Source organism: Toxotes jaculatrix, chromosome 10, assembly GCF_017976425.1.
Source record: "Toxotes jaculatrix isolate fToxJac2 chromosome 10, fToxJac2.pri, whole genome shotgun sequence".
Lineage (NCBI taxonomy): Eukaryota > Metazoa > Chordata > Actinopteri > Toxotidae > Toxotes > Toxotes jaculatrix.
The window spans coordinates 13,723,938-13,749,900 of record NC_054403.1 but is presented as its reverse complement, the minus strand read 5'-3'; the positions used below and the strand labels follow the sequence as shown (position 1 = coordinate 13,749,900).

At 39.8% G+C, this 25,963-nt stretch overlaps 2 protein-coding genes across 5 annotated transcripts; both read left to right on the top strand.

The window, feature by feature from the left end:
* The first annotated feature begins 3,610 nt into the window (after window positions 1-3,610).
* simc1 (SUMO interacting motifs containing 1) lies at window positions 3,611-10,860 on the top strand. 4 transcript variants are annotated; one of them, XM_041048931.1, is made up of 10 exons: window positions 3,611-4,163; window positions 5,154-6,284; window positions 6,412-6,659; window positions 6,814-6,874; window positions 7,155-7,315; window positions 7,907-7,999; window positions 8,132-8,263; window positions 9,077-9,233; window positions 9,543-9,627; window positions 10,533-10,860. In XM_041048931.1, the coding sequence occupies exons 1-10, from the start codon at window positions 4,035-4,037 to the stop codon at window positions 10,736-10,738; spliced, it is 2,403 nt and encodes an 800-aa protein (XP_040904865.1). In that variant the 5' UTR covers window positions 3,611-4,034; the 3' UTR covers window positions 10,739-10,860. The 4 variants fall into 4 exon arrangements, with proteins under 4 accessions (XP_040904865.1, XP_040904864.1, XP_040904867.1 ...); XM_041048930.1 differs by having other exon boundaries at window positions 6,814-6,883; XM_041048933.1 differs by lacking the exon at window positions 5,154-6,284 and having other exon boundaries at window positions 6,814-6,883.
* A 343-nt stretch (window positions 10,861-11,203) lies between these two features.
* Window positions 11,204-25,644, top strand: cnot6a (CCR4-NOT transcription complex, subunit 6a). Its single transcript, XM_041047948.1, has 12 exons — window positions 11,204-11,296; window positions 12,398-12,519; window positions 13,796-13,982; window positions 14,279-14,364; window positions 14,492-14,596; window positions 14,752-14,820; window positions 15,520-15,677; window positions 16,539-16,693; window positions 18,545-18,699; window positions 18,953-19,186; window positions 20,130-20,332; window positions 20,497-25,644. The coding sequence occupies exons 2-12, from the start codon at window positions 12,408-12,410 to the stop codon at window positions 20,710-20,712; spliced, it is 1,680 nt and encodes a 559-aa protein (XP_040903882.1). The 5' UTR covers window positions 11,204-11,296; window positions 12,398-12,407; the 3' UTR covers window positions 20,713-25,644.
* Window positions 25,645-25,963: the final 319 nt, after the last annotated feature.

The following is a 25,963-nucleotide window of genomic DNA, read 5'->3' as shown; positions in this document are numbered from 1 at the left end:
TGTTGGCTTACTCCTCTGTCAGTGTCACAGAGAGCCTACACTGTCTGGTTGGGACAGGAAGGGATAAACACAGTTGTCGCTAGCTCAGTGTAAGCTCCTGGATAGATACAGATTGTTGTCTTTCTTGGTCCTTCTCTCTGAGGGCTTTATCTCTGATGAACAAAATACTTCTCCTTATACTTGACTTATAATTCTGCTGCAGTTATCTACCTTTTCTATTCAGGCATGTTGTTGAACAATGATATATATTTTTTTGTACCTTATGTTCTTGGAAAACCTTCACACTCCTTGTTGTATATCACTTCCCATTCTTCTGTGAAATGAAGTATACATGCTCGCCTGTGTGTTGAGTGAGTTTCATGCCTTTAGGCATGAACTCAGCTCATTCACTGATTCAGCTCTATGCAAAGCCTGGAACTTTAAGATAAAACTTCTTTTAGAAACTTTTGAAAATAAATTTCGTGGTGTTATTATGTTTTCATTTCAACACTCATGATAGATGAAGTGCTCCCAGCATGCTTTTCTGCCAGTCTCTGTTGACTGTCCTTGTTAGTCTCCCTGTCCTTTGAGAATCTCTTCAGATACAGCCCAGAGCAAATGAAAATAGGAAAATGTCATTTGTTTTCTTTTATGTTGTAGTTGTGGTGTGAGGAATACTATTATTTTCAGATTAAGTGGATTTAAGATGAGGACCATGTGTTGTGTCAGACAGCTGATGAAGACAGACACATCGCCTGCTTGAGGATTTTGTTGACTGCCAATATTTGTGCGACGCACTCAACAAACAGACAGCTAGCTGCTTTAAGTCGACTTAGCCATACTGAGACTGAGTCTCACAGGTCCATCCTTCCCTGTTACCTCAGACTGAGAAAATAAATCAAAAGCTGTTACACAGAGAGGTCAAGTGACACCAAATTTCTCTGCAGGACAAAGTGCAATGCATTTAAAGGAACAGTTCAACATTTTTGGAAATTTGCTCTCTTACTGAAAGTTAGATGAAAAGATCCATTCCACTTTCATTTGGTAAATATAAGGATACAGCCAGCAGATGCTTAGCTTACAACAAAGGCAACAAAATCCATCACTAAGCACCTCTAACGCTTATTAAGTAACTCAATATGTCTCATTTGTTTAATTCATTTTAAAAAGTGTAAAAGCAAAAAATAAGGTGAAGGACTATTTTTTGGCCTTGCACAGTAACGTCTGGGAGTATTTTCTTCTCTATGGCATTGCTAGGCAACCATGGGAGACACCAGAAAGTCATTGTGCTTAAATAGCCCCTCACATACCCACCCCCACGTAAAACCACAAACTGCCATTTGTAAATTTTTGGTTTGTATTTACCATCAAGTTGTTTCAGAAAAAAGTAGCTGTACCTGTATAATGCATACAGACTGTAGCACTGGTCAAGCGCTTGAAGAACAGACAGTTATTACAATATTTAGTTGATCAAATGAATTCCAGATTCTGCATTTTGATTTCACGGCCTGGCTTGAAAACTATTTTCAGTCCAATGCTATTCACAGATCTCCTAAAACATTTCTATCATAAGCCAGCTGGCCTTATATTAGACATAACAGGTTCCCAATGCAAGTAACTACTAATGAGTACAGACATGCTTTTGTTCACCTTTTAAAACAGGAAACCGCATGTTCTGTTGCCAAGTATTTCATCCTTAATCTGTGTCCATGTATGGGCAGTAGAGTGTTTTAGAGGGTCATCAGGGGTTTAAAACATCCCTGTAGCTCTCCCTCTCTGTCTAATTTAACTTGGACCACCTTTTCCAGCCGAATTAGGTTTGATGTTGTGGCAATATTTGTGTTCTCAGAACTAATGAACTGAACACAATAACATGGACTGACTAACAATGATGATTTGGCATCAACCGCTGTTGTGTCTTGGACAATATTACCCATGTACTAATTTTCTACTTTTACCAGAAATTCATGGCATAGTTCGTTTTCAAACTGAAGCAAAATGCATCCTCCAGAATTCATAGCGTCATGACTCTCTGAGCACAGAAGATAAGGATGATTTCCAAAGTTCCACACAGAAAATACAGTGATGTGCACAAGCTTAAACACACACAGCCCTTATCTCATGCAGTATATACACACACACATTATTTCTTTCCCTCCATAACCATCCTAATAAAGTTTTCACATTGCTGAATAGGTGTCAAGAGGTTGTGAATGACTACCTACGGTGACTCATCCTGCCTGGTATTCCTCACAGGGTGTAATAGTTGGAGCCATGTGAGGTTAATAGCTCCTTTCATCCAATTACATGAGAATGCAATGTGAAATTTTACATTTCTTTGAAAAACAAGCACAAGTTTCAGAATAATATTTTCTCTTTTCCTGGAATATTTCATCACCACAACAAATACATAAAAAAAAAACCACAAGTCTTTTTGTGCAGATATTTTATTGCGGAGAGAGACAATATGATGTGACATTATGAACAAAGCTGTAAGCTGACAAGTGTGTTTTGGGTGTTTTTCTACAGCTCGAGCAATGTCCTTATCACAATTACTGTGTTCTTATCAACTCAACACACCAGTATGTGTATTAGTGTTTGTGTCACAGCTCCCCATGAAAAGGAAGCAGCTTTTAGTGACGTCATGCACCACAAAAACACTCAAAGCTTTCGTCTGGGCTCACAACAGGAATGAAAGCTGTAAAATATGATCTAGCATTGGGTTCAATGTGTCATCTGTGAATGGCTTACCAAAATAGAAATACATTACATCTTTTTTTCCTGCGGCCAGCTCGGTTCTGACGCTGTGGGTTTATATCACTGGGATTTGTACGACACTGTGGTCACAGAGAATCAGAAATGCATCCCCAGGGGTCAGAGGAATTACAGGAAGACAAAGAAAGCACAGGGGCTGCAGTGTCTGTTTAAATGATGTGTCTCACTTTGTATCACCACAAAGCCTCTTTGTATGTGCACAATTAAGTGTCAGTACGTTTGAAAGTAAAATAAGAGCAGATGTAAATTTGTTCATGTCTTAGCACAGGTCTTACTCTGATCATTGCTCACTTTCAATAGAAACTGCTATGAAGAATACACAGATGTGTGATTGCTACAAGCTGTATATGGCCATACATTTGTTAAATTTCTAAATCCTTTTTGCACAACATGAGTGCACTCCAGTGGTGATGTGTGAGACTACACGTTGTCAGAAAAACCCACTGGATTTCGGTAGGGAGATTTGTTTTTATTTTTACATGTACATTTTGAAGTGATCCAAACACCTTCAGAGTGAAACTTTGAAAAACACACTGGATTATTGCTCCATAGAAGATGTTTTGCTTTTCAATGGATCGATCAATTTTTGGCTGAAAATTCTCGGTCTCTTTATATTCAGGGTGTGATGTATTATAAATGAATGAATAGCCCTCGTTGCTATGAGCATTGCTTATTTTTTATTATATTTTATTTTTTCGTGGGCATAGCCTTGGTATACGTACTTATATTGGGGTCTTTACTGTAGATAGTGATGCCAGACTGAGAATTCACACTCCAAAACAGCAGGTGGAGATACTGTCAGCTGTATAGCTGGTTATGATCCGCCATACTACTGAAGGAAAATGACAAGAGAACCTGGAAGCGTCAAGTTTCAGATGTGCCAGTGAAACAGTTGAACCGAACCACATGGACAACATACCAGTGGATATTATTTTCCGGGTGTAGTTGAGTTTTAAGGTAGTTAGCTCCCGTGAAGTATGAGGGTACGACCAAAATCAAAACTACCGACAGCATCAGGCGCATGTAACTGACGATCTCTGACAAGGAAACGAAAATATGTCCAGAGGTTACATGTCTCACTGGAGGACTCAGCTTGTGCTTCCTACAAAACACGATGGAGAATTGCACATTAACGCCAGCTCCTCTTTCTTTAGAGCTCTGGCGACTATCATGGGCCTGCTTTAGATGATGCTCGAGCGAGCTCCGGCTAGTTTTTTTTTTTAATCCAGCATTAGCTTCTTAAATTACTGTCCCCTCTGAGGTCGGATAAATGAGGAGAAATGGATGATGTTATCACTCTCAGCTCCGACGACTCCGATGTGGAGATCGTCGGCTCCTTCAAGACTGAGCCGCTGCCCCTGGCGTCTGTGCGGATTGACGTCGATGCCGTTAAAGTCAACGTCCCACCGGTAAGCTAACGAACTACTGTGCCGTTACCGTAGAAACTAGCGCTAACAGATGAAACATCACTGCCGCTGGAGTCGACAAAAAAAAACAGCTGTTATGGCAGTTACAACTTACTACTCACTAGCGTCAGGTGAGCTTCAAATACCGAGGCTTGTTAAAGGTTACCTCCTTCAGTCTGCGCAGGTCAAGATGACCAGTTAATACTCGAGCCAAGTTAACAGGAGTAGTTTAATGTTGAAGTGGAATATAGCAGCGCACACAATGTTAGTGAGCTGGTCATGTTATTATTATACACTTTAATTTTACCATATTTAAGTTTTGTTTCCCATTAAATCTGTTTCTTTAGTCATTTAATTCTGAAGTAGTGTAACCTTAACGTTAATTTATGTATCTACGTGCACCTGTGCTGTTAGCATCATACGATCATATACCTGGCTAGCTTAACCGTTACGTGTTAATGACGTTATAAATAAGGTATTCATTGTTATGATGATATATTGTAGATTCATATGTTTTAAACTTTGTGCCGTTAAATGTAATAGTAAAATAAACATACTTTACTCATTGTTTGCATTAGACAACACTGTTGTCAAAATAGTAGTGGCAAAGTTCAGGTTAATATGGGTACACTGTTATATCTTGTACCGTTTATAAAGTGGTACTGATTTATACATTGTGATAGAGTAATATATTCTTGAAAATCTGTTGAGAAACGGTAACATTGTCCACGACCTGAGAAATACAACTTCCACAGTTCATTTACATTTAGAGACAGTGCTGTAACTGTCTGTTTATTCACTAATGGCAGACAAAATAATTACATTCCTTTGAATAGGTAAAGAGAAATGTGTTTATACTGGCTGAACTGAGTTTCCCACTTCTTTGCTTTCTGAATAAAGAAAATTAGAAGCCCCGTTACACATCTGTATAATTATGTAAGCAGCCCTAGTATTTACTGAGGTATTTTTCTGATTATTTTTTCTTTTTTATAGCATTTTATCGACCTCACAGATCCAAGGTGGACTCTTCCAGAACTGAAAAGGTGCAAAAGACAAAATTCCACTGCCTTGACAGTGGCAGACTTGACTGAACACAACATAGCAAATGGTACACAACAGGAGACAGAGAATTTGCTTCCAGGTGACTGTAAAATAAAAAAAGAAAGTTCAAATAAAGATCACACCTCAGACAAACAAGATGTTAATTTACAGGAAAGCTCTTCGAGAGAATCAGCTGTTCTTGCTCAACAGCAGGCCTGTGGTAACCTAACTCCAAAGTGGAGACGTCTGAATTCTCAAACACAACACCAAATGCTGGACTCTAAAGAACATTCCCGCTATCACATACCATCTGTAGAATTGAGACGACTGCCTTTTCTCGAAACGCATGTGAGGGAACTGAAAACATCAAGTTGTTCTGTTTATTTTACCAAAGACTGTGCACAAATGTCACTGTCCTTTACACAAATGGACATTAACAACGATGCACCAGAATGCATGAGTAATTTGAGGACACCTACATCACCACATGGTCCTTGTATGGAGCCTTCACTGGACGAGTCTCCTCCTAAGGTGACTGAATATCTTATCGGACAGGAACAGCAGGAGGACAATAACGAATTTACAAGCACACAGTTAGATGACTTCTGTGGTCATTCATCCCCCCACTCTCCCACCACCAGACTAAACCCTTCTGAGCTTTTTGACCTTGACTCTATGCTCCACAGAAGTCCCTTATCTCACAATCTTCAGAGCCACACTGACCCAACACCCACCTCTGAACATACACCAGCTGAAAACACATCTGAATGGCAATCAGATGAGGCTATGGCTGAAAGGGGCTCTGACAGCCTTGACTTCTTGCACTGTAACATCCCTAGTGAACCACAGTTCTCAGTGCCTAAAACTGAGGACATGGATAAAGGATCTGAGACCGGGTCATACAGAGGGGATCTGGGAATTGACAGTCCGGTGTCTTTTCATTGGCAAGACGGGAGTGACGGAGAAGAAGTGAACCAAGAGAGCAGATTTGATAAAGAATTCAGGACGGCCAGTAGAGAGGACAGGCATTTTGTGTGTCCAGTTACACTCAGGAAAATAATGTCTGGGCCAGGTCAAGCCTTGGTGAGAGACAATTCACCAAATCTTTGTACTTTTTTTGTTTCTCTCATTAATTTATTACAGGTGATTAGATTCTAGGCAGACTGTAAAACTTCTCTTTTCTTTTTTATGTCTGTTTTTTTTTCCTAAGATTGATTTGGAAGATGAAGGTTTGGGAACTCCAGAGGTGCTATGCCGTCAGAGCCTGAGCCTGGTTTACAGTACCATTGATGAGAACTACCCAGAGGGCACTTTGCAGCTCTTGTCTGACCTACTACAGCCTGGTTTCTATCCCCCCAGAGATATCACTACCCATCTACTCCGCAGCATTCTGCTCGATCCACAGTGTCCCAGTCACCTGTGTGTGCAGGCCTTTAATCTGCTGATGAGGACACAGAGGTGGGGGAACCACAGGAATCAGAGTTAATAGTAATGCATTATTTGTAGCCTGTTTTATATAAATATTTTATCTGCCCCTTATATCTTCTCTTCCATCTTCTCTCTCCCCTTTACATTGTTGAATTCAGATATTAAATCTGCTTTCTGATTGCAGACACCACATGGCTGATAAAACCACAGTTGCATGGGACTGGGAGTTATTGACCTCAGTCGTGGTGAGTCAGGTACTACTCAAGGCAGCAAAATATGAGAATATACACTAAAGCTGGGTGCTATATCCGTATACAGTACAATCAGCATAGCTGAATAAGACCACATTGAATAGCTTAAAAGATGCTAACTGTTCTGATCTCAAAAGCTTTTCTTTCATGCCAGTGTCTTCTGAGAGCAGCATAAGTCATCCCAAAAATAAAGATGTGTTAATGATGTAAAAAAAAAAAATTAGATATTTGATTTTGTGTAACATGTCGCTGTATGTGGCTCTTGCTTCCACAGGACGGCATAAAGAGACATCGATGTGAGGTTGTGCGCATGCTCCTGGAGTACGTTGTGCAGACGTTAGAGGATGACTTCCAGGCCAAGCGTTCTGTTTCTGCGCTCCACCAGTCGGTTGCCAAAGCCACATTGTCATGTGATCAGCAGTTCTCTCAAGTCAAGTGAGTTTGGTTACCAGGGGACGACTTTGGACTTAATCTAAGCTTTTCAGTGTCACTGCACATTACTATGGTAGAATAGTTAGTAGTGGAATCAGTTGCTAGTTTATTAGGTACACCTAGCTAAAACTAATACAGCTTTGCAATACAGTAAACCCTGCCTTCATGGCGCTTATATAGTTCCCTTTTTTTTTAACACTTTGCTTTGATCGGCGGGTGAAATGTACCCTGTTATACTTAGAGGTGTTTCTAAGTTTTAGTCTACTTCCTTTATACAAATGGTGTGTAAAAAATGTGAGAAATACTTCAGAGCATATTTACTTCTCACATCAAAACATGTAATGTGCTTTTATGAATGATCATCATCACCTACACACTGCTTTTTATGCAGTAACCTACCATGTACAGCGCTATTTGCCACTAAAATGACATAATTTCCCCAGGTGTCTCCATGATATATACAGTTACACATTACAAATCACCCTATGCTGCTGGGGTGGTCACATTATAGTACATGGCTAACAATTAGTACATTTATATTTTTCATATGTGAAACTAGCACAGTTAATGTTTGTTTTGTTTTGTTTTCCCCAGGGACGTCATCAAGTGGCTTTTTTCTGCCATTATGAAATCAACAGAGCATGGAGATAGTAGAAAAAGCGCCAGAGAGAGAGATGAACAAATCAGGTGAAGTACTGATGTATGTATGTAGCCTCACTCAGATTTATAAGCCTTTTATACAATTAAGGCTGTTAACCACTTGTCCTTTTTTACGGTCAAGTTAACAAACCCTGTTTTTGGGCGCTTTCTTTCCTGCAGAATGGTGTCCATCTTCCAGAGGATGCTGTCTCTGGCTTTAGAGGTAGATCGCTCTCCAGCTCTCAGCTCTGCCAAGCTGTCCCAGGAGCTCTTCCATATGCTCATCAGCAATATGCCTTTACGAGCACACAGGTGAGGAGAGATGAGAGAGCCAGTGTGAAAGGGAGAAATATGTCCGTTTATACACTTATTTAATGCATTTGACAGGCTTACTTTTTTAAATTATGAGTGGATTTACAAAATAATTTACATGACGGGTTTTAAATTTTACTTTTTTAAATTCCATTAACAGTGTGTCTTTTTATCATATCTACCTCACAATTTATTTTCTTGTATACAGTCTCTGTTTTGTCCAAAGACACTCATTTAAATTAAAGGCATGTAGCCTATGCACCAAAGTAAATTTTAACTGGGTCCCACAGAGCAGTTACAGGAGCTCTCTTTAGCCGGCTGAAGAGAAAGGATTTTCTTTCTGTAGCTCAAAACAGAGAAAGTAATAGCTTGCTAGTGAGAACTTGTGTGAGAGCCTTGTGGACTTGGTTCCTTAAATCTGAGAGGCGTTTTTAATAATCTGTGGATGAAACAAGCTGAGAACATTAAAGCAGGAGACAAATTGTGAGATGGTATGTTGTGGCAAGACACTTTAACAGAACATAAAATACATAAAAACCTTTAAAAGCCAAAACTATGTAAAATTTCACAATTGTATTGTTTAAATATAATGACATTTATTTTCATTCATTTAATAATGATAATGTAGTACTATTCATTTTTAATTGCATTGTTTGAATGCAGGTCTATTTAATAACATTATACATTCTTTTAATTGCAATTCATACATCACTGGAAAATTATGTAATTGTTTCAGTGGCACAATTTGCCTGTTTTTCCCAGTTTTTATTTTCTTTTTTAGCTTTCATTGACTAATCTCTTTCTGACTCCCAGGATGTTGTTGCTGGAGAGCCTGCAAAGCAATCTGCTGAGATGTAAGCTGTTGGAACATCTGTTGGACTATGCATGCCCACAGAAAATCTCTGTGCCCATGTCGCTTAGTCTGCTGCTTCACTTTATGAAGAACTGCACTCTGGCACCAGACCCTATGGTGAATATTAGACTTGGTGTAAAGGATTTTTTGTATTTTTCAGCTTAACCTTATCAGCCAACGTTCATCCTGGTCATGGTATTTATATATCTGACTTATAATATACTGATACATTTATTTGGAAAACATTTTGGCAGTGTAAATTAAATTTTAGAGAGTGTGACAACATCTTTTTTTAACATCTTCCAGTTTAGAATTTACGATACTTCTATGATTATTCTATGATTTATGATTGTGAAATCTAAAAATTAGAAGTTGGCCACAGCAAGCAACCGTTTAATGCAACAGATCCATGACTGTATTCTCCAGGACGGTACTGAAAGGTGGCAGAGGTGGGAAGAGCTGGTCCATCTTCTCTGGATGTTACTGCTCAGCTACAACAAAGCGATGAAAGGTGAGATTTTGGTAAACCATGATGACACGTGCTTCCCCATTTTGACAAGCACCAGTACTTTGGGAGGTGATGGCAGTGGTGTGGTTTAAAATGATAAAATAAATTATTGTTATATACAGCATTATCCAGTTCCTTGTTATTCAGCAAAGTTTTTAAAATATGGTGTGTTGCAGTATCTTATCAGAATCAAAACCAACATGTTTACCGACTGCCACTGTCCTGCTGCCAGGAAGCAGACAGTGCTTGGAGCCTGTGGGAAACCTCAGACTCCAGTGAATGTGCAATATGTGGTGTGATACCACATGGGATTGTTCTATATGGATTTATGTGAATCTTTTTTGTACAGCAGAGAAAGGAAAGAGGGTGAAGCTGAAGATTTTACTTAGGTTAAAAAGACCAAACAAGAGCTAGACTGATCCTGATCACCTGATCCAACATCTTTCCCTTTCATCTACTTACTATCATTTCCTCTTAGTCTCCCATCCCTCATTTCCACACAGGTAACTTGGGGGTTTATTTTAGCAAAGCATTTTATTTATTTCTTTATACTATATGCCAAATTTGAGTCATGCAGAGTATGACAGTGGTGGTTTGAACATAATTTTACATTTCTGTGCTTGGTCCTTTTGTTCTTATGTGTTAATTTTTTACTCATAGTATTAAGATGTATGACTCATAGTATTAAGATTTTTATATTATCATGAAACAGTGTATTTTTGGTATACTTAAGCATTTAAATGCTGATTTCAATAGATGTTATCTCTGCCAGAGAATTTCTCCAAGACATAGACTTAGATTATAGTAAGTACCCAATGTACCAAATCCCTGAGTACTCAAACATTTCAAAAAGTGAAATGATTTTACTCAGCTCTCCCAAGCCCACTTCTTTCATCTGTTATCCCCAGGCTATCTGTGCAGCTCAGTCACTGAACAAAGAGTTGGCACGCTGGTCTACAAACCAGATGACAAGGTATCCAAGCCCGCCATCCGCGAAGCTGTGGAGGCCTTCCTGTCCAGATCCCAGGCTGACCTCGGCCAAACATTACCTCTCCATGTGGAAGAGTCTCTCACTTATCTACAGGATCACCTGGTAGCTGTCTGTCAGTGTTGAATTAAAAGCTCTTTCTTGTGCTTGTTCTCTTTGAAGACCTGTGACGCACTGAATTAATTTAATATTTATAATTTTCTAGCTTTTATGTTGTACACTTTGAATTTTAAATAAAGATTTTATGAACGGAAAATATATTTATATATTCTATTTTCTTTAATTACATTGTTTTGTAGCCAAGAAAGATAAATCAGTTTGTCACTAAGCATTATCTTCCCTCGTTATCCATACAGAGTTTAACATTACATCACTAATTTTACAGTCTATAGGGCTGTTGATAAAATGCTTATTCTGCTAACAATACATAATTTCTACATAATCCACAGTAAATTGAACCGTGGTATCCTAACCATCCATCTCGTCTCTCAAGGATTTTATTTACTCTGGTTCAACAGCTGGTTGGACCGTCTACACGCTGACCAATAGGATCAAGCGCTGTTATCGGCAGAGAAAAAAAAAATCCTTACAGTCGCCATGATACAGCAGCGGAAACGGATGAGAAGTAGCTAGAAAACAAAAGAGAACACGCAGTCGTCCTCGCGATTTGGTATGCTCTTGCAGGTAAAAGTGCTATCTTTCCTACAAGACTTGAACTATTTTTACTAGTTTTATCACAATCGCTTTCAGATGTGAAAAACGCTGTGGCTATTTTCTGAAGTGGGGCTTATTTGAAAAGGAAGTCGGTCAGTTTCGGATAATTGGTATCTGTTAGGTCTTAGCCACTAAGCTAACGCGAGCTAAGCTAAATAGCTCGCAGTTGCTTGCAGACCCAGCATTGTGTAGCTTTGTGAGCTCGTTTACTCTCTGTTTATCTCAACGACAGGGATTCTTGCTGGAGGCTAGCTAGCGGCAGCTAACTAATGCGCCGTGTCGTGGCCTAGTGTTGATGCGCAAGTCGGTGCTTAGCTATTATGTAAACAACAATTGTACAGTATTTATTAATATCATTTTGAATCTTTTTCGCCAACCCACTTGGACGGGGTGTTAAAGTTGGCTAATTGGTCATTTTCACAAACTTCGCTTGACCGTTTCCATTTTGCTATTTAGCAAGCGAGCTAGCGTTAGCCGTTTAGCACTTGTATAGTTTGATACCTATTTAGGTTCGGCTAAGCTAATCAGCTAGCAACAATGAGAGGAAAAATCGGCTAACCTTAGCTAGCTATTTTTTTTACAAATTAAAAAAAAAAAACAGTTTAATTTTCAGCTCTTTCGCTAATTAAAGTTTCACACAGTTGTTATCAGCCCAGTTTGCCAAGTTTAGCATGAGAAATATCGCCCTACGCTGCTGAATTTAATGTTATTATGTAACTTCAATGAAATCACAGTCTTAATCGGAAGCTGTTTGAATATAAAGTAATTCAACTGGTTTATAAACAATTGATAGCATCGTAGTACTTTAATTATACCTTGATCAAAAAATTTGTCCTTTTTTGATATTCAAAGATTATGTTTAATATCTCTTGCCGTCATATGTACAAGTGGTAGTATATTACAATTCTCAGTGTAGATATGGCCACCAGATGAGCTGCATGCATCACCTTTAACCTAATTTAAAGTAAAGTTTTTCTGGCTTGACTTTCAGGCCGAAGTTAAAGGCTTGATGGCACATTAGCACAACGTTTTGTTCACGAATGACTTTTAAAATCGAAATTGTCTTTATAGTGTTATAGGAATGCCCAAGGAAAAATATGACCCGCCGGATCCCAGGCGGATGTACACAATTATGTCCAGCGAGGAGGCAGCCAATGGGAAGAAGTCATACTGGGCTGAGCTGGAAATCAGTGGTGAGTATTGTCAGGGTGTCCCTACAAATTTAGGTAAAGTAGTTGGATTGAATTTGCGCTGTTGACACACACATTAATCATATCAGACTGTTCCAATTTTAAAATGTCATCTTTCTTTGTATATCCACTCACACTGTTGGGCACAGGTAATTACTGGATCTCCACTGTTCAAATAAGACATGGGTCCGCTACTGTGGTTCTACACACATCAGACCCATACAGAGCCGCAGCAGAGGATTATTTTCTTCATTAATTAACCTGTCAATTTTTTTTTTTCGATTAACCGTTTGCAGTGTTTCAGAATTAGATTCTATTTGTGGTGGTAGCTCCATTTGTGAAGCACTGTGTTCACCTGTTGCTTTTGCCCCAGCTTGGTCTTCCACTGCAGCATGTTGGCTGCTTTCCTCCTCATCCATTCCTGCATCTCTCTTTTCATTAGCTTCAGCTATCCCTTCCTGACCCACTCTTGCTGCTTCAGCTGCCACAGCAGCACTAGAAATATTCAAAACAAATAAACAGGATAGCTAATCACACTGGTTGGACATTAGTTTCTTTTTTGCTGATACCTCTGGTATCCTGAATGTCTTTGCATCTCACCAGGATGAGCCTTTTTGAGTCTTTTTTTGTTTTTCAATATTCATCTGGTTCAAGGGACTAAACACTCAGCATCAGTGTTAAATAATTAACACTAACATTGTCCACTTGCATGGGCAGTTGACATTGATTAGCTTGCTATACTAGCTATCTTCTCTGCGGGAAAGAATCAGAAACAATCCTTCCACCTGTGCATGATCATGTTTTGAGTGTGCATGGAGAGGAGGTGCTATTAAGTCATGGGTCTGTTTTCAGTGGGTTTGTGTGAGAATGAGAGAGTGCAAGCAAGGGCCAGGCAAGGAGGGGCTGAGCGAATTAATGCCCTGCGTACAGCAGCACGATGAAATAAGATTTAACACAGTTGAAATGGCTTTGAAGAAAAAGGAAATCAATATGTGTTAGTCATATTGTTGATAGTGTACTGGGCAGCCACGAGTAAATTAATCTATGGGTTTGGCCTTTAAAAATGACAGAAAATGTCACTAAATGTCAGTTTCGCAGTACCCAAGGTGACATCTTCCATTGACAGCAGTCACCAGCAGTCCAAAACTGCTGGCCTAACAAAAACATGATAATGGTTAATGAATTGATTAACCAACTAACATTTCAGCAGGCCTCAAAATAAGCTACTGTAAAATAGTCCTATATCCAACTGCAACATTTTTCCCCTCTGTCACTGCAGGCCGAGTAAAGAGTCTCAGCACAGCCCTGTGGTCTCTCACCCACCTCACTGCCCTGCACCTCAGTGACAACTCACTGTCACGCATCCCGCCAGACATTGCCAAATTACACAACCTGGTGTACCTGGATCTCTCATCCAACAAGATCAGGAGCCTGCCGGCAGAGCTCGGCAACATGGTGTCTCTCAGGTGAGTAATTTTAGGCTTAATTTGCTTAAAAAAACACACATGCTACACACTGATGCCACTCATCAGGGCAATGTGAGTTTTCAGTTAATCTTAGATACACTGTTTATTTTCTGTGTGTCCATTATTATCTAGTCAGTCTAACGGAATATTTACAAGTCAATCCAAAGTTGGAAAGTATGCCATAGACATTCTTGATGCTGGTAATGTGGTAAATATTGTTTTTGAAAGGTAGCAAAGATGGTTGTTTCTCAGGAGGGCTGATTTCTAATTATCAAATCCCCCTATGTCCTCCACAGGGAACTGCTTTTAAATAACAACCAGTTGCGGGTTCTGCCATTTGAATTGGGGAAACTTTTTCAGTTACAAACACTGGGGTTGAAAGGTGAGTGGCTTTTTGATGTTTTTTTTTATTGTTTTTTTTTTGTTTTGTTTGTTTTCAGCCATTCTAGCCTTGAAATCCCATTGTTCTTTTAGCGATGATTCAGCCCGGTTTTCTTTTTCTTCATCAGGAAACCCACTTGCACAAGAAATTATGAGCCTCTACCAGGAACCTGATGGCACGCGGAGACTGCTCAACTACTTGTTAGACAATCTGGCAGGGGCTATCAAGCGCAGTGAGTCCCCTGTCTCTTTGGCATTTTTGAGACTGGCAAAAGAATTGTATATAGCTAATGTTTTTTTTTTCTTCAAGATATGACCTCATCAGTATATATTGATGGGGACATTGTGAACCCAAAAGTTCATTTGCATTTTTCCCCTCTTTACTCAGTACCAACAGAGCAGCCCCCAGCCCGGTCATGGATCTCACTCCAGGAACCAGACCGATCACGACCCTCAGGTAAGGACATGAAACGTGACTTTGAGCAGGTGCACATAGTCTTAGCAGTCGTTTTATTAATACGCAGCTGTTCCATAAATACAGATCCAGCTTGTATTGTAAAAATTGGCTGTCAGCCACATTTATCTATTGTTGTTATTGTTGTTAGGGGAAAATGATCAAGCTGAACAAAGAAATTTTAACATCACCCAATAGTTCAAGAATTGTAAGGCTCCACTACTTATTCTTCAGACGTGCATTGTAGTAAATGCACAGTTTTTATGGTTGAATCTAAAAACCTTTTGCAAAATGAGCAATAAATTACATGCAAATATGTATAGTATACCAATATTTCCCATGGGTTGATTTACTTGTGTGGGACAACCCCATTAGGGGTGGCTGTAAATGTTGTTTTGACTCAGTACTCACGGCTGTTTACAGCTGCGGATGATTGCACCATTGTAGTGCACTTTTCAGCCTATCTGCATGTCAAACTGTCCTTCCATGCAGAACTTTGTTTGATATATTTAAAAAAAAATCTGTTTGAATTTGATAACCAAATTGTCTTTTTAAGGAACATATTATTCACATAGACAAGAAAAAATGTACATCACACAGCTGGATTGCAATTTGGCTATTTAAAAAAAACAGAGGAACCCCAAAATCATCAGCTTCTTCAGCATTTCTAAGATATGCCTTTTTTTCTGTTTCTTCCCTCAGCACTGTTCTCTGTGATGTGCTACAATGTGCTGTGTGATAAGTACGCAACACGACAGCTATATGGTTACTGTCCCTCTTGGGCTCTAAACTGGGAATACAGGAAGAAATCCATCATGCAGGAGATCCTGGGTTGCAACGCAGACATCATCAGTTTGCAGGTGAGAGATGGACGTCAAAACACAAGTTTGACTTACATATAAACTGAACATTTATGTTGTATATCAAGGTAGATCCACAAAGATTTTAAAAACAAACAAAACACAGGGTTGGCCAGTTGTAGCTTGACGTGTTTGGCTACACATCAAGCTGACAAAATGAAAGCAATACCTGTAAATTGTTATGCAATCCAGTAACCCTGCAACAAATGCTACCTTTGTGAAACACTGTTCAGTGCTGACACTGTGTAAACACTGATGTGTCAGAATGTTTCCAAGTTTTATTAGGAAGTGATTGTTACAGTCTTTGAGTAATTTGATTACTCTCTATGTCGAGGTGTGTGGTGAGAGGGTGTTGTCATCTTGGTCTGCACTGATAAGTTCTTTTGTTTGTTTGATTTAATGTGCAAGAAAACAAAGATGAGAAAAACTTAAAATATTAAAAGAAGTGGAATCTCTCTAATAATATTTTGTCCGTATCACAAGGAGCAGGGTCAATGTCTGTCTCTTAAAAAAAAAAAAAAAAAAAAAAAAAAAAATCAATAAATGGTCTCTTGCACACAGCTGCTTGTTTGTATTCATCAGTGCAGAATTATTCCCAAGCTGTTGTTATTATATCTGCTCTTCCTTCCTGCACTGTTTCAGCAATTAACATTTTTCTGGTTTCTACTTGTGCAAATAGTGTCATTTCAGTGACAGAGTATGTTACGTTATACTATCTCTTACTCTTGCCCGTTTTGTATCAATGTGTAATGTAGAATCACATTGTTGAGACGTTGTTTGGACGGAGGTCTTTGTTATACTTACTTGACTGTCATTATTTTTGTATTGTCCATACTGAAACACGTTTTTTGTTGGTTACAGGAAGTTGAAACGGAGCAGTACTACAGTTTCTTCTTGCCTGAGCTGAAGGAGCAGGGATACGATGGGTTCTTCAGTCCAAAGTCACGAGCGAGGACTATGTCAGAGTCGGACCGTAAACATGTAGACGGATGTGCAATTTTCTACAAGACAGAAAAGTATGTACCTACTTTTTCTCATATGGTCTGTATCTCTTGTTGACTAGATATTATAAAACTTGGATTAAAAAAAAAATCTTTGCAGTTAAACATTAGAAAAAACGTCTAAATGCCTGTATGTTCCTGCCTGGCTTGTAGCTCTGGGAGTCAGAACCAAAAAAAAGTTAGCTCCTAATGTGGTTGCCTGAGTGATTAATACAGCTTTATTGTTGCTCAACTATAGCTGATCGCTAAGCTTGTGAGATTTTCCCGCTATTAAACAGATGCAATGACTCTAACAAAGAAAGTATGTATCACATTGTGAGCCTTTCACTCAAGGCCCAATCTGTAATACTGGGAATCTGGAACCAGTGTTATTTTTATATTGCTGTTAGTTGATGGTATCTTGATTTGTTGTCAGGGCGTATCGCTGGTGGAGCTACCACCACTGACCTACCTAACCAGTTTGATTACCCTGCAAATTAGAAGGCCTGTAAGGTTTTTGTTGTAGCTTTCAGACAGTGATAACACGGATTGCTCTCATCTTGGTAAAGCATTTGTCAAGCCTCCCATATCCTATGTGTTTACTGTGCTCTCGTGCTTGAACACAGTTTCCGAAACTGCAAAACGACAACCCCTCTGCATTCATAGCCAAATACAGAAGCTAGGCTTTAGACTCGAGGTTGACATTGACGACAATCTTGAAGTCTGTCTGTTTATACCATGGCACATAGATATGACTACTAAACCTTTTATCCACATTTTGAGAAAACATCTTTTAAAAATACTTGCTTGAGTCTGCCACAGCTACTATAAAAATCTTGCACACATCAGACCACAGTATTGGTGGGACTTTATGCATAGAAGTTGAAGCTTGTTGAAATAACACACTGGACATGAGATGTCTCTGGTTCTGCTGCACCAATTTTGATGTTTTTTCCCCAACTAGTGTCTATTGTGAGTCTGGCAGTGTAATAGAAGTGATAAATCAGTGAAATATTATTTTAATAATATGAAGACAAAAACAAATAGTTCCAAATCTCTTTATGTTAAGAGACAACAAGTGATATTGCTTTATGACAGACTGTTTTATTGAAGTATGCAAATGAATTTAACATGTCCTAAAGAGTTTGATTACCGGTTTTTAGTGGCTAATATTGAATTAGTCGGATGCAGAAATTTTTATATGTTGGTGAAATTAAAGCAGCTGGATGACATTCATGAGACTATTATTAGCCTGTGGTAAATACAAGAGCATATTATTGACTTTAAGTTGAAAAACCCACAGAAACTCTATCCTGTAGTGTTCTGTCTTTTTCGCTGAAGCAGATAAGCCACCATTAAGTTGAGAAGTTACTATCAGCCATTTAAATTTCCAGTCACTGATAAAGACACAAGATATTAAAAAAATAAATGTAACTTAGACTCTAAATCTATTCACAATTGTCTGCACATTTTGTTGTTCAGAAGTCTTACATATTCCCTGTAACACTGTTGCCTTTGAGAGGCATTTTAATTTTACCCAATTAAGCAGATGTGATCCAGTCTGTGGGACTATCTCCATACTTGCAGATAATAATATTATATACTATATTATATACAAGTCAGTTATGTGGGGGGAAAGTTTTATCACTCATGAGCCCCTGTGGGACACAGCTACAAGAATTTTGTGCCGGAAGTTCTCTTTTAGTTTGTGTGTTAGTTTGTGTTCCATGACAAGGTCTTTGATTTTAATATCTGGGAGTGTGAGAGTTAAAAATACAGGACCACATGTATTTGCAGCATATTGTAATTTGTGTGCTTGTTGTGCTACTGCTGCTCACAGAAATTGTGTTGAGCCCTCCCATCTCATTTCCCTCTGCTTATCTCCAGGTTCAGCGCAGTGCAGAAGCACACAGTGGAGTTCAACCAGCTGGCCATGGCTAACTCCGAAGGCTCAGAGGCTATGCTGAACAGGGTGATGACCAAGGACAACATTGGGGTAGCTGTACTGCTGGAGGTCCGCAAAGAGATGATGGAGGTCTCCTGTGAGTAAACGCCCTATTCTGATCTTTGGAACTTTTTATTTCGGTGCTTGGCATCTCTAGATTTACTGCATGTGCTTTTCTTTTAAGATCGGCTAGTCCTGCTGATCCTCAATTGATTTTTTTCTGAAACTCACTGTGAAGCTTAAGTTACATTACAAGTGATTGTAGGTGGTGTAACAGAGAACTCTTCTCATGGCAGTGTGTCTTGATTTCTCTTTAATTCCTCACTGCTTACCTTTTCCCTACCTTTCAGCCGGAAAGTCACTCCACGGCATGGAGAAGCAGCTGCTCCTGGTAGCCAATGCCCACATGCACTGGGACCCAGAGTACTCTGATGTTAAGCTGGTCCAGACCATGATGTTCCTGTCAGAGGTGAAGAACATAGTGGATAAGGCCACACGTAGCCTCAAGCTGTCCTCTGTCTCTGGTGAGACCAATGCCATTCCACTGGTGCTGTGCGCTGACCTCAACTCCTTGCCTGACTCTGGTAAGTAAGCAGGGCGTTTCAAAGGGTAGTTATACGGTTGTTGGTTACTTTCCCATCTCCTCCCAGGTGTTGAGGTGTTCTAGAGCAAAGTTGCACCTCAAACTCTTCTGAATGAGGAGTTCTGTGTCTTGCATGGATGCTCTGTCAGTTCAATGAAAAGTAAATGTGTACAAATAAACATAACCCAAATAACTAACCTGGATTATTCAGTTTTTAAAAACTCCTGTAACAATCTGAAGATGTCAGCATGGCCTCTGGAGAATTGTGGTGGACACTTTTTTTATCATGGGCTAAGGGCACTTCTGAAACACACTCTACTTTTCTTGTGCATACAAAGTAGATTCAGGGTTTGGTAAATTTAAATTCAGCTGTAACCAAATATTAAGTGGTAGTCAGTCTGTAGATGGATAGAAAGCCGTACCTACCTCACCTGTGTGCACTTAATTTACCAGTCCTTCAAACTTGAGAGATTTGCTGTGTTACTGCTGTGACCTTGTTTCCTTTACATGTCAGTCACTGTTGAGGTGTAGCAGTCAAAGGTAAAGTTCTCCTGAAAAGGTATTCAAGTGTTCCTGCTTTCATTTTGCTGCATTTTGTGCGTTCATTGTAGCCCAAAGGATTACAAAAGACAGAACTTGGTTTGGTGTTTCACCGAGCTATGCTGCTGCGTGTCGCTGCAAATATGCCAGAAGGGTGAAGCACATAAAAACATGTTTCTATACACAAACAGTGGCATGAGTTGCAGTGTGGGAGTGTTTGAATAACCGCTTTCATGTTACAGCTAATACTGCTTGTGACTTACAGCATCCAAAATTTCTGCCTTAAGAAACAGTTTGGTAACAGCGGGAAGACATTGGGCTTGGTCAGCTGGGACCTTGAAGTGCCTCTTGACTTTTCTTGATTCTGATGAAAACAACTTCTCCTCTCTCCCCCTTCTGTTCAGGCGTAGTGGAGTACCTGAGTACTGGCGGAGTGGACTGCACCCACAAGGACTTCAAGGAGCTTCGTTATAGCGACAGCCTGACCAAATTCAACTGCAACGGCAAGAACAGCACGTCCAACGGCAGGATCACCCACGGCTTCAAGCTGAAGAGCGCCTACGAGAACGGCCTGATGCCTTACACCAACTACACCTTCGACTTCAAGGTATTTTTTTTTTTTTTTTTTTTTTTTTTTACTGATCTTACACAGATTTGTAACAGTGATTGTAGTAATGTTCAAAGTGGGATTAATATTTTTTATAGGCAGCCTATCAAGGATGTTCTGATTTGTTGCTGGAGAAGTGACCTCCCTTCTTCTTCTCTCCTCAGGGTGTCATTGACTATATTTTCTACTCCAAGCCTCACCTGAACGTGCTGGGTATCTTGGGCCCCCTGGACCCCCACTGGCTTGTAGAGAACAATGTCAGCGGCTGCCCACATCCCCACATCCCCTCCGACCACTTCTCCCTCTTCGCCCAGCTGGAGCTGCTCCTGCCCAACGTGCCCCCCCAGGTCAATGGGCTCCATCTGCCTGCACGCAGGTAGTGAGTCCCTGCCACACCACCAGGGGGAGCTGCAACCACAGCCTCTCTCCCTTTCAATCCTCCTCCCTCCCACTACCAGCTCTTCCCTCCACCACACCGGAGGGGGAAGACAAAAAAACACAACCTGTAAAATATCCGTACAGTGAGGTCTGGCCGACAGGGATTTCGTATAATGTTATAGATATTCTATATTTTTCTTTTTTCTTTCTCTATTTTTCTTTTTTGTTCTTTTTTTAACCGCTCGATTCAGTCCTGTTTGTGCGTCATATTTTGTGTTTCGGACTCCTTTTCCTCCCAGAATCCACCCACCAACCCACTTTGCTTCTGTTATCCAAACTAGAAGGGATGGTAGCTCATTCAGATTTGTCACATGGGGCACTGTTTGGTTTAAGAGAAAGGGGAAACTTAGAAGTGGCTGAGGGGACGACATCCACCTGAAAAGCTCCATAGCTGATGGTCTGCTCGTCTGTCTGTCCTGTATAAATCTAAAACCAGCAAAGACAGCAGACTTGTCAGTCTCAGACCTCCATTTTCTTGGCTTGTGCTTGTTTTCCCCCTGTACTCTGGGCAGCCAGCGTACTTTCTCAGTCTTTACACACATTTGTTGATTGAGGCGTGGTCGAGTAAGCGCAAGCTTTCAGCTGGTAGACGTGTGTCCCTGGAGGTGGATGTAGCGCAGCTCATATGAGGTGAGATTTCCTGCTGTCATTCTGTGGTGCTGAGGCCTTTTGCGTGGTCACGGCCTCCTGTGGTGCTACAAGATAGTCTACACCTCTGACCTTGGCCCTGGTGCATTAGCTACCAAACCCACAGATGCCTCGAGAACCCGACGTCCGAAAACTACATTCACCTGATTACATGTGAGCAGTATGTAGTGTTAATTTGTCAAGGAAAGGATGTTGTGAGAAACTGAAGGCAGCTACCATCCTGTTTGCAGACTGTTTCACCCCAGCTTGTATAGTTGTTAGGCTAGTCTTGTGCTTAGGAGCTTGTGTGGCCCGTGTATCATCTTTTTTTGGGGCAAGGGGATTTAGGCTGATGGAAAATGCGATGGGGGTGGAGGGGGGGGGGGGGGGCTATCACAAATCTTTATCTTGATTGCTTTTAGGCAGAGAGAGCGAGTAATGGCTGATACACAGGAGTAAAACCAGCATCCCTCTCACTGTCTGGAGTTGCCAACCAACTCCACACATGCAAGCTTACACACAAACACTTACACACACACACACACACACACACACAGACACATGTTACAGGTAATTTGAAGGCAGATTTGTAGCACTGTCTCTGAGGCCAGTAGTGACTTTCCCCAGCCATAAATTCCATACACAAAAGCAGTGGTTTTTTCACAAGTGTTTGTACAGAATAGAAATCTAGACTCAGTCTTTACATGATTGTATATGAACCACAAAAGACCTGTTTTCTGGCGTTTTTTGTACTAAGAGTAAATTATGATCAGATTTGAAAAAAAAAAAAAAAAAGATTGTATTGTAAACTATGGCTAAATTTTTATCCAGTTAATGTTAAGATGAATTGATATTACCAGCTTGTACAAAAGACGTAAGAAGAGGTTGTTCAAGGCGTTCGCTGTCACTTCTTTGCACTCCCTTGAGATTAACTGTAATTAATGTATCAGTATTGTTTTTTTTTTCCCGCCCCCTCTCTCTCTCTCTCTCTCTCTCTGCCGTTGATTTGATTTGCCGGCATATTGCTGCGATTGTAAATAGACACCGAATAAACTCTGCCTGTCTCTTCTTGCCCATTAACAAAGCCATTGATCCACACTGCTGCCATCAGTTCAGACAAAAGGACACACAAGAACGAGTCACAGCCCACCAGTGACTCCACATCTGTTCATTTATATATCTCACACCCACTCTCACCAGTGACGTGTGGCCGAAACAACCTATATAAATCCCACACGTACAGCAAAACATCGTGCCTCACTGTAGCAGTTGTCGTTGTCTTGCACTATATACACTTGACGAACGCCTGAACAACCTTTTCTCCTTTTATTTTTAAATACTGTTGAGACATTTGTGAAGATTTTATGTCCTTTTTTTTTGGTTTTTGTTAATGTTGATTTCCTTTTTTATGAGCTGTGACAATGTTATGATGATGTGTATATCCTTCCTATTCATTGAGCTCTCTAGTAATCAGGTATGCTTTCTCCACCGACCCTTTCTCCTCTACTTAAAGAACATGAGTAGGATGTCTTATCTTTACTAAATCCACTCTCTCAGATTGTTTTGCTCCCTTGTTGTACCTTAGCACGGCCCCATGCCCAGACCCCCAAAATTCCTAGCCCCTAGCTCCTTTCCTGGCCATGAATTTTAAATCTCCATAAGCCTGTCCATCACCCTAATACCCCACCCCACCGGCAACCGCCCAACCTCAGACTTTACCTACCCTCTATATTACTCAAGCTGTGTCTTTTAAACCCCTTTGCGCAACCACTTTGTATAGTTCTCTTACCCTCGTCACTGCAGTACTATAGTGCCATCTGTGGGCCCCCCTACCTCTGTATTGGAAAAGGAGGAAGGCTGCTTTTGGATGAACAAGGGATGAGGGGCAGCAAGCTCAGCTGTTTCTCTCTGAAGGCCAGGCAAACGCGTTGCTATGAATCAAAATTTGTTACATCCCAGACCGACAAGAGAGGTTTGTCCGTGGCGAGACGACCACTTCGACAGCCATGCTTTTACACAGATACAACGGATGATGAGCACTTAGTAGATTCATATGCAGCTCCCCTCACTCCCTGTCCCATCATATTAGTGAGTAAAGATCTTAATACTTTAATGTATATGTTGAAATGACATTTTTAAAGCAAGAGGGAAGCAAGTAAATAGGAAGTATAAATTTAGTCCTCAAATCAAGTTTTCTTGTCCAATTTGTTTGCCCCCTACGTTTGTTTTTTAACGTTTTTTTTTCTTTGTTTTTTTTTTTTTTTTTTTTTCCAATGGAAACCAATGTGTCCAGTTTGCTTTTTTTCCTGAATGGCATTAGTATTGTAGTAGATTTAAAGGCTAGCTTTTTTTGTAAAGTGTGAATAAAAGATGTATCTCATGTTTCCTTTCTAAAAAGATATTGAATTGTGTTGTTGATGTGTAAATCATGAATTCTATGATGGTGTTATGTTTGCTACATTGTTTTTACTTTTACTCACCCCCCCCTTCCATTTACTCTTATCCCATCACAAACCAAATCCTCTGTAGAAATCATGATGAGACATTGTCTTTGATGGGTTGATTTAGAGAAGTTGAATGTCCCTGACGATGCCTCGTGGAATGAAGGATTGACTGCTTATTGGAGGCAAAGTACCTAAATCATTGGTATCAGAAATTTCAGCACAGGGATGATCAGTTTTTTCTTACTTTTTTTTTTTTTTTTTTTTTTTTTTTAACTTCTCAGCTTTATTTTTGGATGTTGCATGGCACTAGCTGGAGAGTGCTGGTGCCTGTAGGTTTAGGGCAGCAGAGCTGTCTTACTAGTGGCTGCAGTTCAGTACTAGAGAACACTGTTCTGACTGGTGTGAAACATGTTTGTAAGACTAAGCTAATGTCGTGCCGCTGGTCGCCAGACTGGTCCTGTGATGATTTTTGAGTACTACTAGTCCATCTCACTCTGTTCTTGTGCATCACAGTGGTTAAATCTGTTACACTAGCTAGCTACTATTGATAGTCACTGATTTGACTCTTAAATCTTTTCAGTTGTTGACACCCCTCACCCTCTCCTTCCCGTCTCCTCTCCTCTTCATCCCCCCTCTTGTTAAACCACAGACTATGGCTTCTGATTGAAAATCTAGAAAATCACAGAGCTGAGTTTATTTCACTCTTTAAGCTTCAGTGAGTGATCACATTGTTGGCTTTGTGCTTTTTCACTGTTGCATTGTGTTTCATAGTTGGCTTGTTAGGCGTAGAGTGATTTTTCCCAGGCTGCATCTCTTTGTAATGGTGCACACCAAAGCTGCTTGTAGTTCAGTTCTCTGTCGTAGAGCAAGTTCTTTGACCAACCAGTCACATCATTTTTTTTTTTTTTTTTTTTGAATTCATATCATAGTCTTCATGAAATGTAGGGCTGTAAGGAAAGCAAGGTACTTTTGTCCTTTTCCTTGAATCACATGAACATCCATATTCATACTTGTCTCTGTGGTTGGAGTTTGGTTTCTCAACCCATCAACTCAAATTAACATGCATCTTTTTTTTTTCCAAAAACTTGGCAATAATACCCAGAAACATTCAGATACATTCAGAATGGGTTTTTAAATATTTTATCTGGAAAATGTAGCTATGTCATCTTTCAAACTGTGGTCTATTTGTTTCTTTTTTTTTGGCTTTTTAACTCTTGATTTTCAACCTCGCAGATTGCTTTGTTATCTGAAAACCTTTTAAAGCTTTTTTTTCTTTCTTCCTTTTTATCAGCCATCTTGTATATTTGCTCATCTCCTTCTCCCTGCCGTTCTAGTGGTAGTTGTTCAATGATCAGGATTGTCTATCTGTAGTCAGCTGAGTACATATATTGATCTGTGTCACTGTGTTTATGCACTGGACCAACTATTGTTTACCATTCATGAAATACCAGCAAAAAAAAAAAAAAAAAAAGACGAAACACTTGCACAATGTTGTAGAATGTCCATTAACCCAGATGAGAAATCAAGGCAGCTGTTTTCAAATCAACACATACTGTTTTAAAAAGAAACTGAATGGTAAACAATGCTTTCTGTTGTACCCCTTAGCCGTCCTCTCGATTCTCTTTGGACTAGTTTTGTTCTTTTATTTTTATTTCCGTTTGACTACAGGTTCTGCTTGTTTCCTTTACACCTACCTATGTATTTTCCTACTTCTGGTTGAAAATAAATTCTATATTATCTGTTTCAAGCTGTGTCACCTCTTATTCTTTGCAATGGATATTGAAAATAAATTCTATATCTGTTCTCCTTGTCTTGCCTTCTTTGCTTCCTTGTTTTTCTGTTTTAATTCTTTCCATTCTTCCACGTACTTGGTTTAACACTTGACATGATACAGAGTAACCGTGCACAGTATTTTTAGTTTTCATTTTTCCTCCTCTTTATCAGTCCAGTGACTTTATCAGCCATGTGAATGAAGAAAACAAGCAGTTCACTGGCTCACAAAGCTTTCGTGTCTCTTCTCTCCCATTTTTAAATAATAGTGTAGATTTCTTTTATTTATTTTTTGTAGTCAGGGGCATTGTTTAGTAGATGTTAAAGCTGCAAGTGTGTCAGACAGATGTTG

Bases quoted from the DNA above. Each gene is read 5' to 3' on its own strand.
- simc1 (XM_041048930.1), top strand. From the start codon at position 4,035: ATGGATGATGTTATCACTCTCAGCTCCGACGACTCCGATGTGGAGATC. The intron at 6,660-6,813 runs GTGGGGGAACCA...TTCTGATTGCAG, and splicing joins CTGCTGATGAGGACACAGAG to ACACCACATGGCTGATAAAA. The intron at 7,316-7,906 runs GTGAGTTTGGTT...TGTTTTCCCCAG, and splicing joins CAGCAGTTCTCTCAAGTCAA to GGACGTCATCAAGTGGCTTT.
- cnot6a (XM_041047948.1), top strand. From the start codon at position 12,408: ATGCCCAAGGAAAAATATGACCCGCCGGATCCCAGGCGGATGTACACA. The intron at 16,694-18,544 runs GTATGTACCTAC...GCTTATCTCCAG, and splicing joins ATTTTCTACAAGACAGAAAA to GTTCAGCGCAGTGCAGAAGC. The intron at 20,333-20,496 runs GTATTTTTTTTT...TTCTCTCCTCAG, and splicing joins ACTACACCTTCGACTTCAAG to GGTGTCATTGACTATATTTT.